Source organism: Carcharhinus amblyrhynchos, chromosome 1 (genome assembly GCF_965287045.1).
Source record: "Carcharhinus amblyrhynchos chromosome 1, sCarAmb.v2.hapA, whole genome shotgun sequence".
Classification (NCBI taxonomy): Eukaryota; Metazoa; Chordata; class Chondrichthyes; order Carcharhiniformes; family Carcharhinidae; genus Carcharhinus; species Carcharhinus amblyrhynchos.
Genome location: NC_137324.1, coordinates 93,095,490 through 93,118,241, shown reverse-complemented (window position 1 = coordinate 93,118,241; position 22,752 = coordinate 93,095,490). Strand labels below are relative to the sequence as shown.

The 22,752-nt window shown below is 40.2% G+C and overlaps 1 protein-coding gene across 1 annotated transcript in view; it reads left to right on the top strand.

The window, feature by feature from the left end:
* The window catches only part of pcdh7b (protocadherin 7b), a 401,373-nt gene extending 378,968 nt beyond the window's left edge, over nt 1-22,405 (top strand). The window contains exon 3 of the mRNA XM_080189111.1: nt 17,315-22,405. Coding sequence (XP_080045237.1) covers nt 17,315-17,694 — 380 coding nt within the window. The 3' untranslated portion in view covers nt 17,695-22,405. The remainder of the gene's footprint in view (nt 1-17,314) is intronic.
* The last annotated feature ends 347 nt before the right edge of the window (nt 22,406-22,752 follow it).

The following is a 22,752-nucleotide window of genomic DNA, read 5'->3' as shown; positions in this document are numbered from 1 at the left end:
TGATTTTCTCAGGTAAGCTTGAAGAGTGGAACATAGTAGATGAGAGAGAGGTTCTTTATTTTTCAAAGTATTGCAGCGTGGCCCTTTATCAGCCTGTTTGATCCCCCTCCCCCATAAGAAATATTTTGTTAGAAAATAGGAAGCAGAGAATAGGGGTAGATGGGCCTTTTTCAGATTGACAAGCTGTAGCTTGTAGAGTGCCACAAGTATCAGTGCTGGGGTCTCAATTACTTACAATGATTTGGATGTAGAGACCTTGGATGTAGAGTATGGTAGCTAAATTTGCCAGTGACATCGAGATGGGTAGGAAAACAAATTGTCAAGGGGAGGTGAAGTGTCAGCAATTGGCTATAGAAAGTTTAAGTGAGTATAGAAAAATCTGAGAATATGTGCCAACCGACTCAAGAACAACTTCTAGTCTGCTGCCATCAGACTTTTTAATGGGCCTACCATATATTAAGCTGATCTTTTTCTATACCCTATCAGTAACTGCAACAGTATATTCTGCGCCCTCCTTTCCTTCTTCCCTATGTACTCAGTAAATGGTATGCTTTTGTCTGCATAACATGCAAGAAACAATACTTTTCACTATCACAATACGTGTGAAAATAATAAATCAATTCAATTCGCTGAGACTTCTTCTGGGTTTCACACTGGTTATTGCACTCCTGCCCTCAACCACCACTGCAAATGTGCCTTAAAGTTACCAATGGGACCTAAACATTTTTAAAATGCAATGTGAGATATTTGTAATGAAAATGATAGTGCATTCAGATCAAATCCATCTTAGCTTTATTAAAACAGTAAGATAAGTCTGTTGAGCATCACAGTTAAGGTGCCAGGAAATTTAACAGTTTTTGACACTGGGGATCCAGTGTGTTGATTGAGTTCCTGTAGCACAATAGAGTGTAAAGATTTCTGATTCTATCCAACACCTTGCCTTCACTGCAATATTAGATGACCATTTCTTATTTCACTCCCCACACCACCCACTATCATGGCCTGTTGTGTTGAATTATTACATTACTTGCAATTTGTATTAAATTGTATATTTTTTTCTTGTGAATTAAAGCTTAATAGGTAGTGGGTTGGAACTACTCAGACTCGATTTCACTTAATGCCCACAGACTTCCATTCCATCAGCTTGGATTTGAATCCAGCTCCCAGAGGTGAAAGTTTGCTAATATACATTTAACTCCATGCCTTGGGAAATATTGAGATTTTTTAGCACACTCCTGAATGTTATTCAACAAGCTTGTGAAAAATTGCCACCAGTTAGGAAGTGAACAAAATTGGAGGTTTGTGGTATGCGGGTTGAAGGGAACATTTTCCCTGAAGCCATTTTGTTACATGACATAGTCACAGATAAGAAAGGCCACTGACCCATCCTGATTCATCCATCCAAGAGATTATGAACCCCCCCTTCCCACATCTTAGTGCCCAATTGTTTCTTAAATGGTTCCAGAATTTTAGCTGAGATAGCCTGTATCTTATACCACATTCTTTAACTGAAATCTCATAACTGAGAATGACCACGTAGCCTTCTCTAGATCTTAAACCTTCTCTTTGAACATGTTTCAATCTCTCAATTCAAATAATATTCTGGGTTAATCTTTTCTGTATTGTTAAATTTTATGACACCCTGTAGTGTCTCAAGTGAGGGAGTTAACATTTCTACTGTCACTTTTATAACTCAGTTCTTGACATTGGAGATCAATCTCATGGCAATTCTCTATATTGGCTTCAGCACTTAAGTATTCCTCATGATTTGGCAACCGGAATTGAAGGCAATATTGAAGCTGCAGTCTGAATGGAACATGAAAGAATTTGATAATTAATGCCTTTAACTTGGATTTAAATGTCTTCGATAAGAAATTAAATACCCAAAATTGCAGATAGTCATTTGGTAGCATAGGGCCTGAACCATTTGCTTGCTGTATAAGCTCCATACCAAATCAGGACGCACCACAGTTACCCTGCAATATAATGGCTATCTCGATCAGCTCTTCGCTCATTGCATATCATGCAGACCTCTGAATGGGCCTATGACTGCCATTTCGTGCACAGTCACAGTCTACTTAAGATTACCCTGCAAAGCTGAAGTCTTTCAAAAATTCATACAACAAGTGATATTAGCTGTTCTAGCTGCTACTATGCTGGAGCAGTATGAGTGATAGTCTCCACAAACTGAATGCTGCTGTTCACTCGAAAATACATCTGCCTACCACATACGGCTTATGTGGAATGTGAACTTCAGTGTGATGCCCAATATGTAAGCCATACATCCTGATGACTAGTGAAGCATATGAAACCGCATGCTTCATTGGCTGGTCGCAATAGGTAAAGTACTGACCGCATTCAACCAGTTTGTGCTTGCAAAACTCAAAACATAGGGCCCTATTTTACCATTTTATTTCTAAATGCTGGGTGTACTTGAAATTGGGGATGTTTCAGATCTGACTTCTAGACCCGTTCTGAGGCATCCCCATAAGCACTCTGCCTGAAAAAATAGCAGCAATTCTGAATCATGCTGCAGAAGCCTGTGGGTGGGGCTTATTATGCCTGAAACTCTGCAGCTCCAATCGGTGTCTCTAACTGCATGTGTGCAGTAAAGAATATATAGAAAAACACTCCCCTGCCACTTCGCTCCGGGGCCAAATAATACCTCCTCCCCAGACCCCACAAACATTGCCCTGTCCCCACAACGTAACTGACCCCTTATCCCTCCTGTCCACTCACCACCAAGAGCGATTGCAAGCCCTTTCCCCCTTCACCCCACTGATCACACGCAGAGTGACAGCAGACCCCCCCTACTCTGCACCCCCATCCCCCTCAACCAGAAAGCCATCTTGCCCATCTCCCTTATCCCCCACCAGAGAGCCACCTGACCCACCTCCTTCCCCCACCCTAGAGGGCCGTCTGATTCACATCCCCGCCCCCGTTACTTCTTCAGAAGTTGGAACACCCGAATCGGACCTTTGGGGACCAAAACTGTTTCGCACCTAATCTGGACAGGCGAACGTAGTGGTAAAGGGGAAGGTGCCGTTTAGTTTGGACATGCAGCCCATTAAGTGAATTTAAATGCATGCAAATGCATTTAAATTGATGTCGCACCCGTTTTGGGCACAGTCCCAATGGCAGCCATTTTTGGCCCTTGGCAAAGGGGAACCCGGCACAGAAATGGGTGCTTGCCTCTCGCCCGACTTTACCAAAACAGGCACAACTTGATGGTAAAATCAGGCCCATAGCGTTCAACATTAGACGTGATTCAATGATTGGATAACACTTGCGAAACAATCATGGTTGTATTAAGATTTCCACTGCTAATTACTTTAAGACTATTAGTTGGATTTGCAATGTGGATCACTTATGCATGTTTGATGCGATTGTCCTTTGCAAAATGAAAGAACATGCCCACACATTTCACCTTTTTCAACAAAGCAAATGCTTGAGGGACAGCCATTCCCGGGTTTATTCCATTTTCAGCAATCAGAATCAATCTGCCTGGTTTGCATTTAAGCTAAAGCTTGGCAGTTAACTTCCCTGGTGTGTTTTCCAATGTTTCTACCGATCAGAGTCCACTTGTCAACCAATCAATAATCCCATTAATATGTGTCGTAAATTGTTGTTCCCTTTGAAATTTGGTATTCTCAAAAATCTGTCCTGATGAGTACAAGATGAAACACTTTGACAGCCAGTTATATTTTCAGCAATATTCAAGTTCTGTGCTGCCAAGCCACAATTGTAAAGTTGATTTTCATTGCTGAAGAGGTTGTTTGATAGTAACAAAGATTTATCATGGCGTTGGAAGGGTACTGAAATGGATAATCTCTAACTACTTTGTTGACTTTCGCCAATGGGTAGGACTTTTTGGTCCCTCCCACCAGTGGGATCTTCCAGTCCTGCCCAAGTCAACCCTTCACAAGAAGAACGTGAGTCACACAAAAGCCCATAGAATTTGATAGGACTGAAGATCCTGTTGGCAGCCAATGACTTGCCATAGCCACTGCTGGAAAACTCGCCATGCCGAGGGATCAATCCTTCCTTCCCTGCTGCCATCAGACTTTTGAATGGACCTATATTAAGTTGAATTTTCTCTACACCCTAGCTATGACTGTAACACTACATTCTGCACCCTTTCCTTTCCATCTCTATGTACAGCATACTTTATCTATGTAGCATGCAAGAAACAATACTTTTCATTGTATACTAATATTGTAACAATAATAAATCAAATCAAACCATTTCATTCTTCGAAAGCATTCTCAAACTAATGGTAGTGAGGTTATCAGTAAACAACACCCTCGGAATCACCACGTTTGTCCTATGTTTTATATTTTGTAGTTGTGGCTGGGACAGAAGGGGATTGGTAGAAACTGAATTTGACTCTGGTTTACGTGCATTGGGCTGCTGGTCTCAGTCATTCCAAGCCATAACATGACAGAGAAGTGGATGAAGGCTAGAGCCTCAACAACAAAGAGGGACAAAAAATGGGATGGAGGAAGAGTAGCATTATCAGAACGCAGTTAGTCATCCAACTGTCTGTTCGCCAATGATGAGTGGCACAGAGAGGTCCAAAAAGGAGGAAAGTAAAAGAAGTCTCAAGAGGAATGTAACGCAAAACAAAAAAGAAACAGCAGCATAGCTTTCCTTCACAATTAGTTGTTTAAGCAGGTGCAATCTACTGCTGCTAGTTACAAGACACGTGGATTACATTTCCACTGTTCTGCTCCTCAATAGCATGTCATTAAATTCCCGTCTCATACTGATTGGGAGATAGGTGGTTGCAGGGGAGAGGAGAATTCAATTATTTTAATGTCAATGCATACAATTATTATAGCCTTTGCAATTGCTGGAACTACCATGTAGTACTAACATTCTAGCAAAGCTGTATTGTCGATTAGTTTGAGTGTAGTAAGCTATCTTAATCTCTTAAACATTCCCCACTTTTAATGAGAGATGTACAGAGCTGTATTCTGCATCAAAAATGCTGTTGTTATTAATTGATTTTGATTATAGAGTTGCCTGAATGTTAATACAGCTGGTGTAACAAAAGATAAGGAAGCACACTTTACAGGACTAATTGGTAATATAAATTTATCTCTTGAAACTCAAGCCATATGGAAAATGCTACTTTTTGTAATCACCTTAGTGAGAGAAGGAGGGGAATTAATTTCACAGTGCCCTTTTAGTTCAACATCGAATTATCAAGGCATTGAGTCACCAATATAGAACGATATTTTAGTACCATGACTCAATATAGAAACCAATAAAAAATGATCGTACTTGTTAAAATTGGAAAATTCAACAAGAGTTCAGAATTAATGACCATTTTCACTCTTCCAAGGCTCTAAGTGGTAAGGACATATAGCAATTCTTGCTGGCACAATGGTCTAACTGGATCTGTAAATATGCTTTTTAATTTCATGCTATCGCCAAACATCAAGTTAACAAGTATTTTAACTTTATTTCAACCCAAAGCCCAGATTCCACCTTCATCTTCAGCTGAAGAGGAGCATTTCTATGAAGTATAACTGCATTATTTTCCATTTTTCAATTCCCCTTTGAGAATTGAACATAAGAACATAAGAAATAGGAGCAGGAGTAGGCCATCTAGCCCTTCGAGCCTGCCCCACCATTCAGTAAGATCGTGGCTGATCTGAAGTGGATCAGTTCCACTTTCCCGCTTTCTCCCCATAACCCTTAATTCCCTTGTCTGTCAAAAACCTATCTACCCATGACTTAAATATATTTAGCGAGGTAGCGTCCACCACTTCAACGGGCAGAGAATTCCAGAGATTCACCACCCTTTGAGTGAAGAAGCTCCTCCTCAACTCCGATCTAAACTGCACCCCCCCCCCTTATCTTGAGGCTGTGTCCTCTAGTCCTGCTATCCTTTCTAAGCAGGAAGAATCTCTCTACCTCTACCCTATCCATCCCCTTCATTATCTTATATGTCTCTATAAGATCCCCCCTCATCCTTCTAAACTCCAATGAGTACAGACCCAGTCTATTTAGTCTCTCTTCATAGTCCAACCCCCTCATCTCCGGTATCAGCCTAGTGAACCTCCTCTGCACTCCCTCCAAAGCCAAAATATCCTTGCGCAAGTGCGGCAACCAAAACTGCACACAGTACTCCAGCTGCGGCCTCACCAGTACCCTGTACAAGACCTCCCTGCTTTTATATTCAATCCCCCTCGCTATAAAGGCCAGCATCCCATTCGCCTTCTTGATCACCTGCTGCACCTTTAGACTGGGTTTTTGCGACTCATGCACAAGGACCCCCAGGTCCCTCTGCACCGTAACATGCTGCAGCTTTTTGCCCTTTAAATAGTAATCCCTCCTACTATTATTTCTTCCAAAGTGGATAACCTCACACTTGCTAACATTATACTCCATCTGCCAGGCCTCGCCCACTCGCTCAGCCTGAATTGCTTGCTCAGCTTGAATTGAAGTATTCAAATTTTGAAAGAGGATTTCTGGTTTCATGGGCAATAATAATGCAAAGTGTTACATTTTCTTTTCTTTCTAATGCATAATTCTTGACGAAAAATAAATGGGTCTTTTTCTGATTGCCAGGTTATAATGAATGGAGTGCCACATGAATTAGTACTGGTCCCTCAACTATTTACATTCCACCTCAATGACTGAATGTAGGGTAGCTAAATTTGCCAGTGACACCATGATTGGTAGGAAAGTCAGTTATTAAGAGGGTGTAGAGTGTCTGCAAAGGGATAGATAGGTTCAGCAAATGAACAAACTTTTGGCAGATCGGGTTTAATGCAGGAAAATGTGAACTTGTCCACTTTGGCAGGAAGAATGGAAAGGCCGCATACTACATAGATGGAGATTGCAAAATTCAGCACTGCAGAGGAATCTGGATGTCCAGGTACATGAGTCATTAAAAGTAAGTGTGCAGATACAGCAAGTGATTAGGAAGGCAAATTAAATGTTGGCTATTATTGCAAGGGGAATGGAATATAAAAGTAGGGAAGTTTTACTGCAGCTCTGTAGGACCTTGGTGGCACCACATCATGGGTGCTGTGTACAGTTTTGATCTCCTTATTTGAAAACAAATATAATCTCATAAGAGAAGGTTCACTCAACTCCTTGGATAAAAGGCTTCTCATATAACAAAAGGTTGAATGGGTTGGCCAATACCCATTGGAGTTTATAAGAATGAGAGATGATCTTCCTGAAACTTAAGATCGTGAGGGTAAATACGAGGATGGTGCTTCCACTCATGGGAGAAACTAGAATTAGAGAACACGGTTTAAGAATGAGAGGTCCCCCTCTTAAGAAAGATTGAGATGAGGAGACATTGAGGAGACAGGAGAGGTGATGGCCTCTAGATTATCACTAGACTATTAATCCAGAAACTCAGGTAATGCTCCAAAGATCCGGATTCCAATCCCGCCAGAGCACATGGTGGAATTTGAATTCAATTTTTAAAAAAAATCCAGAATTAAGAATCTACTGATGACCATGAAACTATTGTCGGAAATACCCATTTGGTTCACTAATGTCCTTTAGGGAAGGAAATCTGCTGTCTTAACCTGGTCTGGCCTACAAGTGACTCCAGAAGACTCACAGCAATGTGGTTGACTCTCAGCTGCCCTCGACAATAGGGATGGGCATAAATGCTGGCCAGCCAGCGACACCCAAGTCCCATGAATGAATAAAAAATTAATTCTCTCTTATGATCATTACTGTGTGGAATTCTCTTCCCCTAAAGCAGTGGAGGCTGCATTATTCAATTTACTCAAGACAGAGCGAGACAGATTTTTGTTAGGTAAGGGAGAAAAGGGAGGCAGTCAGGAAAGTGAACTGAGACCACAGCCATTTCAGCCATGATCTTGTTGAATGGCAGACTAGGTTCAAAGGACTGAATGACATGCTCCTATTCTGAGTCCTGTTCCTCTGTCAAAAGAGCAGTCTTTACCTGCACATATCCACTTTTAGTTTCATTATTAGTTCACAGAGGGACACTGCCTTGCCTCAAAATCATGTCACTGCCCGCAAATCTAAACCATGTGGAACCTCATTCCGCAAACAAGAATGGTCCAAAATAAAAAGCGGCAGAGTTGTTGTCTTGGTCTTATACTGTTGCAAAATTTAACTTCTCCATTAGTAACTGATGAATTAAGGAGACAATTCTACCAAAAAAATTCTGTGTGCCAAATTTGCATGAAAACTGAAGTAACTCTTGCTAATTTTTTTAACAGGATTTTCATACTGAATCTCCCACACTCTGTGCATCAGAGTGCCCTAGTGAGATTTACATTGAAAATCTGGGGGCGGGGCCCAATCCCGCTGGAGAAGCCAGCAGCATAGCGCTGAGCGGGCCACTGCACATGCGCCAATCTGTCATCACGGAAATCGGCGCATGCACGGTAGCCCTGCACTGCCAGCCATACAATCGCTGACCAGCCCAATCACTGGCCAGCACAGCAACCCTGCATTGTTGGCTGTGCAACCCCAACCCCTGATCACTGGCTTCCCGGAACATCTCCGAGCCAGCCCTGATGTGCCGCCTCATCCCCCATCACCACCCGGATGGCCAGCCCGATCACCACCTTCCCTATCTCTGCCACTGATCTGGACTGCAGAATGGCAGGGGGACGCCCTGCCCCTTAGCACTTCCTGATGCCCGGTAGATAGTGTCTAGGAGCCCATTGGGCAGTAACAGGGGGCCAGGCTGGCACTGCTAGGTTGGCAATGCACTTCTTTACCCCCCTAACCTCCTGGCGGGTCTCTATGGTTTCCCTTCCCTCCAACGGGCTCAGCTCAGTTGGACATTCTTTAATACTGTGCCTATGCTGTATGGCAATAAAGATAAATAAATATGTATTTTCATCAGATTTCTCCCATCGATCCTATCTTGCAGTGCTGCTATACACTGTAAATACAGATTCAGGATGATGGGATTTCAGACCTGTAGTACTGCTAGAACACTCTTAAGTTGCTATTTAGCTCCTTCTATCCTTAGTTGTATGAAAAGATGTTGAATCTTTCAAATATGAAGCACATATTACAGTTATGGCACAGAGCCCATATCCAATGTAAAACTCTAAAGTAAATGCATTACTGACTCTTGTCAGTAATGCAGAGTACAACATTTTCCCGATTGTGCTTGCTTTCTCTTTGCAAATGATTTAACATTATATATGATATCAAAGTTCAGAAACTGTAACTTTGAAATTACATATAAAGCTATACTGCTGCCTGTATTAAAGCATAGGTACACTCAGAATGTCAGTGTGATGAGGTCATCAGAGCACGCAAGCTATTCCAGCAGATCAGATTTAGCCAGTGGAGTCTATATTAGTTTGAATTTTATTCAATTTTTTGAAAGTGGAATTCAAATATTTCTGAAAAGCATTTAATCTTCAAGACTCCTTAGATTGCTAAAGTATTGGAATCACTTTATTAATGAATTCTCATTTCTCAGAAATCAGAGAATAAAAGTACAGGGCCTCCCCAATGGTTCAGGTAATAACTGCACTGCTGTCTGTCTCTGAGTCATGCAGGCCTTGTCTGGTTGCTAGAATGTATGGACATGGCTGATCTTGACTTGGTGGCAGAAATGGCATTGCAATTTACCTGACTCCACTGGGCTAGCGAAGGGGAATATCACCCAAATTTCCACTTCTGATAGCTTTACAGTGAATTGCAGAGGAAATGAAACATAGAGGGAGGAGCAATGTGATGGTCAAGTTGCCTGCAGATGTATCCGAGTTTAGGTACAAGACATGGTGACTTGGGCAAAATATTGGAGGATAGCTTATGCTCATGGAACATTAACCCAGCATCATCTGCAGCTTTTAGAAAGTTTTGGAGGGGGTGGGGGGGTGTATTTGTTGACAAACAGTGTGACATTTGCTGTAGTTAATGACAGCACTACAGCCTCCAAACTATCCACTTTTGCTCAAATTGAAAGCTGCAGTGTGTCTGAATGGGCTCCAGGGAGCACCCTCACTGGCAGTTTGCTGTGAATTGGGTGGCAGGAGGGGAGTCAGGGGTGGAATTAAAAGTAAATGTGATGGGGGGGAGTATATGACTTACTCAAGAAGGTACCAAACTACTAGATTTTCCTACTTAATTGCAGATGGATCCTGCTGCAGCCAGTAGAGCAATTTCCTGCTGCGGCTAATGAGAAAGGTAACACACAGTCAGTGCTATACACCTCAGCCTGACCACAGACTGCAAGATCCAAATGCTTCTAGTTTTTTCTTCAGCAGCCATACTCCCTGTCCTGCTCCAAGTTCTAATAAATTGTTACTTCCACATATTTGGGAGTAGAAACTGAATCAAGATTTGGTTTAATGAGCAGTAAATATCTATATTCTTCCTGCACTATATGGAATTTGCAGGCCTCACAGTTGATTCAAGGACTGATGAGGCTGACAGTCTTCAGTATTTTTGTTATCTATCACTGGCAGAACCAAGCAATAGGAATAGCAGCTAAATCAGGATTAATAGGTGTTTTTGAAGCAAGTCTGAAATGCTTTCCACCAGTGAGAATCAGTTTCTACAAAGGTCGATACTACTGAGTTCCATTTTCTGTTTGTCCTTGCAAGCGCAAACTTCAGACACAATTGTGCAGAAATACAATTTTCTGTTTGCTGCAGTTTTTAGGAGGCGGGTCTGAGGCAGAGAATTTTCTCTAATTTATAGCAAAAAGTTAAAAGGATTTAGGATACAATTTTGTAGCCCGCAAGGGAGGTGTGCAGAGGGTTAAAACATTAAAAAAAATGCTGCCATGTCAGAAGGCTAATATGATGTCACGAATTTCAGCATTTGCGCAGTGTGCAAAGGCATGTGGGAAGCCCCTGTGACAAAGGTAGCTCAGTGAATTAAATATGTAAAAATTAAATTGTAAAGGACATTGAACCCTGAATTCTAGCTTGAACTGCCAATGCACAAGTTCCCAAACTCTCTGAAATTCACCTTGGTCAACAAGAAGAAACCACAGCAACGATTGACAGGGCTGTCAAATTGACAGGCTGGGAAGTTTTTAAAAACTGAAACAGGATGACATCTGCTTCTTTACTATATGAAAGGCTTTCTCACAGGATTTATTTCGAGAACATACTGCTGCTGCTATCAAGGTGATTTCCAGCTTTGGAGATCACTTTCACCGCCTTGCATTTTCCTCACTTTGATCTGCAGACCTCAGCTGTCAGCCATCATTGCAGTATCGGAGTAACTTTTGCAACTTCAACTTGGACCTCTGATGAAGATCAAAAGGAGCAGCAACATCAACATTAGAACTAGGCCCATTGACCCATCAGTCTCTTCACAGGATAGAGGGACTGGACACAAAGCATGAATTGAAAGGGCTATGACACCCCCCCCACCCCAACACCACCAGCACCACAGACTAAACAGACAGGGATCAGCTATCTCCATTTGTGTGAGCTTCAGTGCCTCAGGAGACTCAGGCTTACATGTTGCTGATATCTGCAGTCTCCTGGAAGGCCACCATCCCTGCAGTTTGCCAGGCGCATGCACATTGCCAGTGGCTGTCGTAATCCCCACGGCTTAGAATTGTTTCACCTCCTGCACCTTAACAAGATCACATAGAAATAGAAATCTCCTGGAAACATCTGAAGAATTTCACAGTCAGCTCTATACAAGTGCATTGCCTGGGTGACTGATGTTATGTTTGACAGAGCTGCCATTTACATCCACTTTCATACAGATGAGGCTAGTCAGAACGAAAGGGCACTTGGACTTCTGCAATGGCTCAATTCCCACAGGTACAGGGAGTTACAGACTGCACACATTACAAGCAAGGGGTCTTCAGATCATTCAGGAGTGTTTGTCATTCAGAAAGGATTCCACTGCGTTAATGTTTACCCGAAATGTGACCAGAGGAAAGTTTTCATCTACGTCTGTGTAAAATGCCCTTGAGGGTTTGCTTCCCTATGAACCAGTAAGAGTATCCAGAATGGTCCTGATCTGTGGAGTCTTGCACCACATGGTGCTGCAGATAAGACTGGAGCAGCAGAAGGAGGAAGGTGAGGAATGTTTTGCATTCTCTGAAATGGAGGAGCTTGTTGTGGGCAAGGTGCCTGCTGCAAACCCCATCCAAACTATGAATCACATTAAAGATTTCTCATGCACAGCTAATAGGAAATGATAAAGATTAAGGGGACCAAGCTCCATGCACAGGCACAAATCATGTTATGGCTGGATTGATTGGAGGAGTCTTTGCTGGCTAGTAGGGTTGGCTGGAGATCAGAGTGGCCTTTGCCAGCAGGAAATTCACCAAGCGCCAAAGAAATGATTACATGAGAGTGAAATGTGATCTGGATCGCGCCAGATCACCCGGCGGAATTCTCACGGCTTTTCTTGCCAGAGATTACTTTTTTTAGGGGAGTATTTTACCTGAATTTTTTTTTTATTTTACAAAGAGTGAAATACGTTGATGGTGAATGCATTGGTTGTAATCTTACAAAATTCCCTCCATTCTGGAAAGATTCTGGTGAATTAAAAGCCTAGAAATGTAACACCTATATTCGAACAAGGAGGGAGACAGAAAGCAGGGAACTATAGACCAGTTAACTTGTCATTGAGAAAATGCTGGAATCCATTATTAAAGAAATAGTAGTAGGACATTTAGAAAATCAATGTACTATCAAGTAGTGTCAATATGATCTTATGAAAGTAAAATCATGTTTTACACATTTGTTGGAGTTCTTTGAGGATGTGAGCAGCAGAGTGGCTAAAGGGGAAACCATAGAGGTATGCGAGGGTGCAAATAGCAACATGGGCACAAAATCTCATGAGACGGCAAAAATGAGGATCTTGCTGGTGAGATTGTCCCCACAACCCACTATTGACATAATGAGGTTCCTGCGCACAAAGATCGGACACGTTATTTAAATACATTTTGATATCATGTATCATGGTCCCACATTCAGACTTTGGTAAGGTTTGTAACGGTTCTGGAACAACATGAACCAGTCAAAGAGTATCTGCTGAGGGTACACAGGTATGTACAGCCCTCCCCTGGGGAGAGGGACAGTCCCAGACAATACAATAGGGGGGGCAATGTGTGGGGGGGTCTTCCTCTGGGGATCTCAAGGGGGTGAGTTCCCTGTGTATATTGGGGGGGGGGGGGCGGTTTTCCATGCATGAGAGGGTAAGTTCCCTGTGGGTGTTGGGGGAGGGGGTTCCATGCCCATGTTCATTGATTTCATTTTTAGTGCTGGAGTTCAGGGCAGCCTCCACTCTCTGAAAGGTTGATGTTGCTGGTGAGCGGTCTCTTTCAGAGTCTGCCTTGATGACATGGAGCACTCCTCAAACATTTATATGATGATAGCAGCCGGCATGCTGCACGCTGCTTTTCTCACCTGCACCAGCACTTAGGACAAAAAATGGAAAATTCTGCCCATGGTGTCTTTGGATTTTCAAAGGCTTGCAATATGGTGATACATTAAAGGTTGCTATACAAGTTAAGAAGCCATCTACTTGGCAGTAATGTATTTGCATGGATAGAGAAGTAACTAACTACCAGAAAACAGAGTCAAGGTACATGCATCCTTTTTAGGTTGATAGACCTAAAATCTGTCTACAATCTGTATTAATGACTTGGATGAAACAATGACTTGTAATCGAATTTGTGGATGATGCAAGGATAGGTAGGAAAGCAAGTTGTGAGGAGGACATAAAGTATCTGCATAAGGATATAGATAGATTAAGCAAGGAGGCTAAAATTTAGCAGATAGATATAAAACCATAAGAAATAGGAACAAGAGTAGGCCATTCAGTCCTTTAATCCTGCCCTGTCATTTAATAAGATCATTTCAGATCTAACACTCACAAAGTCCACTTTCCTGACTTATCTCTGTAACCCTTAATTTCCCTACTGATTAAAAACCTATTGATCTCATGCCTGAAGATGTTGAAGTACTTGGCCTCCACAGCTTCATGGGGTAAAGGATTCCAAAGATTCACCACGCTTCGAGAAAGTAAACTCTTATTTAAATCTGTCTTAAGTGAGCATCCCCTTATTCTGTGACTATGCTCTTTGGTCCAATACTTTCCTGTGACTTGAAATATTCTCCCAATATTTACCCTATCTAACCTCCTAAGAATTGGGTCTGTTTCAATCATGTCACCTCTCATTCTTCTGAACTCTAGGAGTACAAACCTGTTTAATCTTTTCTCGTATGGCAGTCCGTCCATTCTTGGGATCATCCCAATAAACCTTTGTACCGCCTCCAATGATAATACATCTTTCCTTAAATAAGGGGACCAAAATTGTCGCCATCAACTCTGCCTACACTTCCCACTGCCTTGGAAAAGCAGCCAGCATGATCAAGGACCACATGTACCCCGCACATTCTGTCTTCCACCTTCTTCCATCAGTCTCTTCCACCTTCAGGGAAAAAGATACAAAAGTCTGAGGTCACGTACCAACCAATTCAAGAACAGCTTCTTCCCTGTTGCCATCAGAGTTTTGAATGGATCTACCTCATATTCAGTTGATCTTTCTCCACACACTAGCTATGACTATAACACTACATTCTGCATCCTCTCCTTCTCTATGAACAGTATGCTCTGTATAGAGCACAAGAAACAAGTTTGAAGTCATGTACCAACTGACTCGAGAACAGCTCCTTCCCTGCTGCCTTTGAATGGACCTACCTTGCATTAAGTTGATCTTTCTCTACACCCTAACTATGACTATAACACTACATTCTGCCCTCTCTTCTTTCCTTCTCTATGAACGGTATGTTTTTTTCTGTATAGCATGCAAGAAACAATACTTTTCATTGTATACCAATACATGTGACAATAATAAATCAAATCAAATCAAAATTATGTGACAATAAACAAATCAGTTTTCTAAATGTGGCCTCCCTAGTACCTTGTGTAGTTGCAGCAACACCTTTTTACTTTTATAATCCAATCTCCTTGAAATAAAAGCCAACATTCCATTTGCCTTCCCTATTAACTTCTGCACCTATCTGCTTGCTTTCTGGGTTTCATGAACAAGGATCCCAAGTCCCTTTTGTGCTACAACTTTCTTCAGTCTCTCTCTATTTAATAATAATCCACCTTCTCATTCTTTTTTTCCAAAATGAACAATCTCACATTTCCCCACATTGAATTCCATTTGCCAATTTTCTGCCCACTCAGTTAATCTATCAGTATCTCTCTATAAGGTGTAACAAATTGAGGTTGTCCTCTTTGGTAGAAAGAATAGAACAGCATATTTTTTTCTAATGGAGAGAGTCCACTGAATGTTATGGTACAGGGGGATCTAAGTTTCCTTGTACATGAATTACAAAGTTTAAAGAAAGTTACAAAGTTTAAAGTTTAAAGAAGGGTGTCATAGTTTGCAGGAAGACTTAGACAGGTTGCAGAGCTGGGCCGAAAGGTGGCGGATGGAGTTTAATGCGGAGAAGTGTGAGGTAATTCACTTTGGTAGGAATAACAGATGTGTCGAGTATAGGGCTAACGGGAGGACTTTGAATAGTGTGGATGAGCAGAGGGATCTAGGTGTATGTGTACATAGATCCCTGAAAGTTGGGAGTCAATTAGATAAGGTAGTTAAGAAGGCATACGGTGTCTTGGCGTTTATTGGTAGGGGGATCGAATTTAGGAGTCGCAGCGTCATGTTGCAACTGTACACAACTCTGGTGCGGCCGCACTTGGAGTACTGTGTGCAGTTCTGGTCCCCACATTACAGGAAGGATGTGGAGGCTTTGGAGAGGGTGCAGAGGAGGTTTACCAGGATGTTGCCTGGTATGGAGGGGAGGTCCTATGAGGAGAGGCTGAGGGATTTGGGGTTGTTTTCGCTGGAAAGAAGGCGGCTAAGAGGGGATCTTATTGAAACATATAAGATGATTAGAGGTTTAGATAGGGTGGATAGTAATAGCCTTTTTCCTCTGATGGAGAAATCTAGCACAAGGGGGCATGGCTTTAAACTAAGGGGTGGTAGTTATAGGACGGATGTCAGGGGTAGGTTCTTTACCCAGAGGGTGGTGAGGGATTGGAATGCCCTGCCTGCTGCAGTTGTAAATGCGCCTAGTTTGGGGGCGTTTAAGAGATCCGTGGATAGGTTTATGGACGAAAAGGGATTGGTTTAGGTTAGTGGGTCATTGTTTTGTAACTGGTCGGCGCAACATCGTGGGCCGAAGGGCCTGTTCTGCGCTGTAATGTTCTATGTTCTATGTTCTAACATGCATGCACAGCAATTAAATGGGAAGGTAAATAGAAGGTTATTGTAAAGGGAATAAAGTAAAAAAATACAGAAGTGTTGCTTTGTACAGAGATTGGTGGGACCACACCTAGAACACAGCATATAGTTTTGGAACCTTTACTTAAGGAAGGATACACTTATACTGTCGGCAGTTCAAAGATGGTTCACTTGATTGATTCTGGGATGAGGGGGTTGTCTTATGAGGAAAAGTTAAGCAGCTTGGACCAATACTCATTGGGGCTTAGAAGAATGAGAGGTGATCTTATTGAAATATGAGATTCTGGGTGCAGTTGGTAGGGTAGATACGGAAAGGTTATTTCTTCTCTGGTACAAGTCTCCTACTGGGGCATGCAAAATAAGGGATCAGCCATTAAAAACAGAAATTAGAGTTTATTTTCTCTGAGGGTCGTTAATCTTTAAAATTCTCTTTCTCATAGAGTTGTGTGGACTGTGTCATTGAATATATTGAGGGTTGCATTGTTCAGATTTTTGGCCTGCAAGTGTTGTGGAAGGAGTGGGGACAGTGGTTGGTGCAAGCAAAAAAGTTGAGTTGAGGCCACAAATCTGATCAGACGTGATTTAATTGAATAGTGGAGCAGTTTCAAAGAGCCACATGACCTACTCCTTGCTTTTATTTCCTATGTTCAACAGTATTTTAAATTCAAGTTGTTTTGGGAAAGCCATATGATCCTGCAAGAGTAATGAGCACTTAAAAAAATGCACAGAATGATATATAGTTATGTAATATCTATCTACTATCTATGTATTATACCTATCTCTATCTTCTCCCTATATATTTCTATCTTTCAAATATTTTAATATGTATATGTAAAAGAAATTGACTTTACAAGTTATGGACTGATAGATCAGAAATTTGCGATGAACTGTTCCTGCTTCACCAGGAGTGCAGTGGAAATAATAAATAAGGTATTTTCCAGATCTCTGGAGACATTACTGCAGTGGAGTGAGAACTGCAAAATATCTTAAGACAATTTCCAACTAAGAATCCACAGAAATAATGTACAAATCTCAACTTTGTGTTTGATACACTGATGGTGTTCATTGCCCATTAAAAGGATTTTATTTTCTCCACAGATTCAAGGCCTTTGCCCGATGTAGCTTTGACTGGAAAATGTACACGAGAATGTGATGAGTTTGGCCACTCCGACTCCTGCTGGATGCCAGTGCGCACCTCACCAGAGAGAAGGAAAAAGAACCCACCCAAGCTTTCCACATTCATGCCTGTCACAGATCGAGGCAGTCAGGAGAAACTAGCCAATGGTACCCCTCAGATTATAGGCGATCGCAATCGAAACCTTCTCAACAAGAGGCTGACTTCATCATATGAGAACTTCAACACTGCTAGTTATGGTAAAAATGAGGAAGGCAATCCTGAAGATATACCCCTGACACAGACAGCAGATTTTAAGCCATCTTCCGTTTCTCAACTCACTAGAAGAGAAGTCTACCTGTGAAAAAAAATCTGAGCATGATATTTCACAAAAAAAAACAACACATTAGAGATAAATCAAAGAGAATTAAAACATTGTGCAGGATATCCCATAAAGGGGGCTACCAAAGAGATATGCTAATGTCTGCTGTTTCTGACTCCACATCCGGCATCTGACCATGGACTGCCTGACAGTTCTGTAAATTGTAGAAATCATTCCGGCTAGCCAATTACATGCATGCTGTAAACCTGCCCCTTCCCCAACCCCCTCCAAGATGCACACACACACACACACACACACACATCCACACCAACACATGCATACACTGAATTTTATACATTAAAAAGTTGCAAGTGTACATAATGGGGGAATATGTAATTAAAAGAGCACAGGAGTAGTACAGTATCAAGTCTCTTATGTAATGTAATTGTCTCATTGTTTTGAAGCATGATTTCAACTTCCAGGCTATGGATTGCAATGTGTTTTGTGACATTTTCACTCAGAAACTAATGCCCGATTTGGATGATGGGTCAGTGTAGAATTTTTGGAAATGTATTACAATCAAAATACATTCAAATGGGAATGTTCCTGTTGATATTTACTGAACTGTTGCTGCTTCAGGTAGCCTGATATATCTATTTAAATGACTTTAGTTCTGGCATCTTACAAGCCTTTTGGAGACATTGATGAAACAAGTCTATCCATGTTTGGAGAGACAGAATATACATTTTCTTTTCCAATTTCAAGAATCTGATAAAATTCATAGACCTGACCAGAAGCCATGTTGTCATTATGTACCAAGCTGAATTTTTTTTTAAAACCGCAATGGTTGGCCCCACTGCATAATAATAACGAAAAATCATTGTGCTCATCTACAAATCCATTACATTACTGGAGCTGGCAAGATTAAGGACACAGAAATAATAATCATAGTGAAAGCTCCTGATCTGTGGGCAATGTAGAAGAAGCAGTTGACATATTAATCAGGAGCATCATTCTGTGAACTTAAACAAAGACACAACTGTGATATAAAACATGAAGCCACAGCTTGTGTGAACATAAGTCAAAGGCTCAAACAAGACCCAGGAGAAAACTTGCTGCAGGATGTTGCTCTAGGGTTCTACTGTGAAAGTCAACACTATCCCAGTCCCAGGGAACACTGTCAATTGATTCACATAAAAACAAGCACTGCAAAACTGGATTGCTGCTTCAAAACTGTGCTGTTGTATTTAAAAAATGATGATTCAAGTCCTTGTGTGAATAGATGGTTCTCTACTTTTGCGACAAGCTGTCCATCATACCAGCCTAGAAATTCCGTTATATAGTTACATTAGTCTGGGATGTTTAAAAGCTGATACTTTGCTTAGAACAAAAAGACTGTAACAATAGAAAACTCCTCTGTTTTTCATATTTGGACATTAAAACATGCTAGATGGCATCAGTCAATTGCATGTTTATAGCTTTAGTAAAGGTATAGCGTTATCTAATTCATGACCACCCTGGAGCACTACTACAGCACATTGTTGTAGTTAGTATAGTTTATTCCGCTCACTGAAATGTTTTGTGGTATTATTCGCGTTAGCGTTTTACCAAACAGGAATGCAGTTTTGACTAGCAAAGAATCCAGACTGTTACACATAATGTGGATTTTCACCAGAGATTGTGCTCTTTGGGCTTCAAGAGAGTGAGTTGCAGGGTTTGCTAAATTGACCTAAAATATACTGCAGGGCACTGGAAGTGTTGAAGAATCTTCACATCAGTATTACAGTGAAGTATCAAAAGATCAGTTATTCTTTGAGATACACCAAACAAATATGGACACATTCTGCTTAATCACAAAATATCATTATTTAAAGAGAGAAGATAATATAAAATAAAAGTTCAAAGGTATGAACTTCAAAGTGGCATGCAAGGTGAAACTTGATGTTGCTTTGGTCAATTTTGGACAAAATACAGCTTTTGGTAGAATACAATGCTTTTCATAATATGCATAGAGTTATTTAAAGTTGTCGCAGCTTAAATATTGATCAATTATTCAATAAATACTTGTTGCACCCTTTGTTTACCTGGTACCTGCTGTCTTTCACTGTTTTACTGCATCCTTTCCATGATGTTTAAGCCACTGGTTGGAATATTTCTTATAATACTTGACACATGAATGATCTGCTGTAATTCTATGTATTCATGTTGAAAGCAGTGTTAAACAGTGGACAGCTGTGGTGTAAATACAATGCAAGGTCAGCTATTTGAACAGTCAATTATAATTAAAGATGTTTGTATTTAATTATTATTTGAGTGTTCAAATTTCTGTTGCACTTCTATTCAATAGTGAGGTACAAAGCTGCTCCTAGCGGTGCTTCTGTGTAGATACAGTAAGTACTTGTTGTTAATGGATGTTCTCATAAATTGCAAATATATACATAAGTATTTTTATTGCACGTTACAAAAAACATTCACTAAATGCAAAGAAAGTTCCGTTAATGATAACTGTAGCATTTTGTTTTCTTAACTGCAAATATGGAGGTACAGTTAGATTGTGTCCCTTCTATAGTAATTAGCTCCATATTCCCTGAAACGCAGTCACCCTGATTGATTGTATTCATTTAGTTATGCAATGTAGCCTCTCATCACATATGACATATATATAATAAACACCATTCACAAAGAGTGGAAGCCACACCATAATAATGACGTTCACATATGTATGACATGAAATGTGAACATGTGCAGAGGATTCATGACTTATTTTGATTTACGCATTTGCATGAAGCAAGAGCATCCAGATTGAAATGCCATTTTCAAAATGTTTTGGTGTTTTGAGGGGGAATGATGTTAGATTAACTCTTTCATTATGACATAAATTAAATGTTGGCACTATCTGATGCCGCATGCAGGAGTTCTCCTATAAATAGAGTGAATGCAGTCGATGAAACTGTGCCTTTTATACCTAGAGGTATAAATAACATTTGGTTTGATGAAGGGGAGAGAAGGGATAATAATGTTGAAACTTTCTGCAAAGCAGATTTGTGTTATCACTGGGAGTGCATTGGCTTTTCATACATATAAGGAATAAATGTGATATGTAAAATTTAATATTTTCTATTATCAGATAAAAGGCCATACAAGAAGTCAGTATATACATAATGAAAAATTGGTGTGGTGATTTTTTTTCTCTCCTGGTCTATACAGTGTTACTTTAATGCTTAAATCAAAAGCAATTGTACATTCAGTTGGGTAATTGCCTTTTTCAAGCCAGTGAAACTGTCGGTATCAACTTACAAAATTATGTTGACTTTGATTAAAATGTTGTACGTTTACACATGAAAAAACCTCATTGCAAATGTGTTTTTATTTACATGAAAATGCACATACTACAGTAGTGTTTCTAGCAATTATTTCTAAGCAATGGCTTCTTATACTGACTTATATACCAAATTGAAGCAGGTCCATGTTTCGGTAAGTGCATCTGTTGTTTGTAGTTGAAGCATCGATGAGTTCACAGTGAAGAAAATAAAATCATTCTAGCCTATATGTTTTATGCAGTCTGACATAATGTCTGAATTTTTAAATAGCAGCATTTTTATTTTCCACACTAGGGAAAAAGCTGACTGAAAGAATACTCCAAGAAATGCAGGTTTTAGATAGCACCAAGGTATAAAAATCTGATTATAATATTTGCAAACTTTCATACAGTTTCCCAGTAGTACTTTTATGAAATAAGAATTATAGCGAGTACCCATTATGAGCATTTAAAAATTACAGCTGCAATGCTTACCCTTAAGTATATGATTTAAAAAACACAATTACCATCTTGGCAAAGGAATGTAAACATGGGACAGTTCTAAGCAAAAAAAAACATTTTATTTTGCAAAAAATCACTTATACAAATGATATTCTAATTAAAAATAAAACAGTCGAATAGTGAAATATATTCAGTGGACTCTGCTGTTAGAAATATTGAATACTCTTCTAATTTAAAGCAATACATTTCCTTAGGCAATACTTGAAAAGAACTATCATTTTACACGCCTTGGGTGTGCTTCCAGTCAGCATTGCATGAGATTAAAGTACATCCATTCAATGCTTTTCTGATCTGCTTGTAATAATAATCATGAGCTATTGTGCTGTGACTTGGGTGTTGATAGCAAAGCGGAGGACAATTTATCATCATTTACTTACTATGAGTCACCATGCACGTAGCTCTGTTGAACATGGCTAAATATATTGAATGTTTGTCCACTTCTGTTTGTAAAATAATAAACATGATTTAATCACCATTGTACAGTTTACTATAAATGAAGACTTGTTTTTTTCTGTTGACTGCAAATGAACTCATTACATTTTAGAATTTTCTTGTAACATTTTCCTATATTTCTTCCATTCTGAGACAAATTGTTGTGAATTTTTCCTTCCTCCCACTCAGCCACCTTTTGTATATATACCTTTGAATACTATTAGTAGCATCTCTGTAATATGACATTAACTGGAGAGAGTTAAGCTTTCCGAGTTTGTTTTATTTAAAAAGTGAATGATGTTATGCAAGGAATATTCTGAGTTCTTGTTATTACCTTGCTCCTCCTCCATTTTTATGATATTTATGCTGTTGATTTACAGAGTACACTTTGAAGGCTGTTCATGTAGTAGATAATTTGATGTCATGCTGCAAGCTGCAGCAGAAGGGCAAGATCTGAAAGATTAAACTAAGTTTTTTGCTGCAGTTAAATTTTGTCTCATTTCTCTGGTGCTTTGCAATAAAAAAGTGAATCCACTGATGTGACTGTATTTTAGTTTGTATGACTTTCTGTTTTTTCCACTTACCCAGATTCAAGGAAAAACTGTTTTAAGGATAAAACAAAGCAGCCTGTCTTTTTTTTTAAATCACACGCCAAGCTGCAGAATATCTCCAATGAAATTCGAGCAAGGTTAATTTTATTAATTCTTAGTCATCCAAAATGTGACATCTATGTAGCAATTCATTAATGAAATATCAGTTGAGAATGAGAAAACAATATCCCAATTAAACTTCCTTCACAATACCTCAGTAGAAAAGTCAAAACGTAATCCTTATTTCTATGTGGCAAT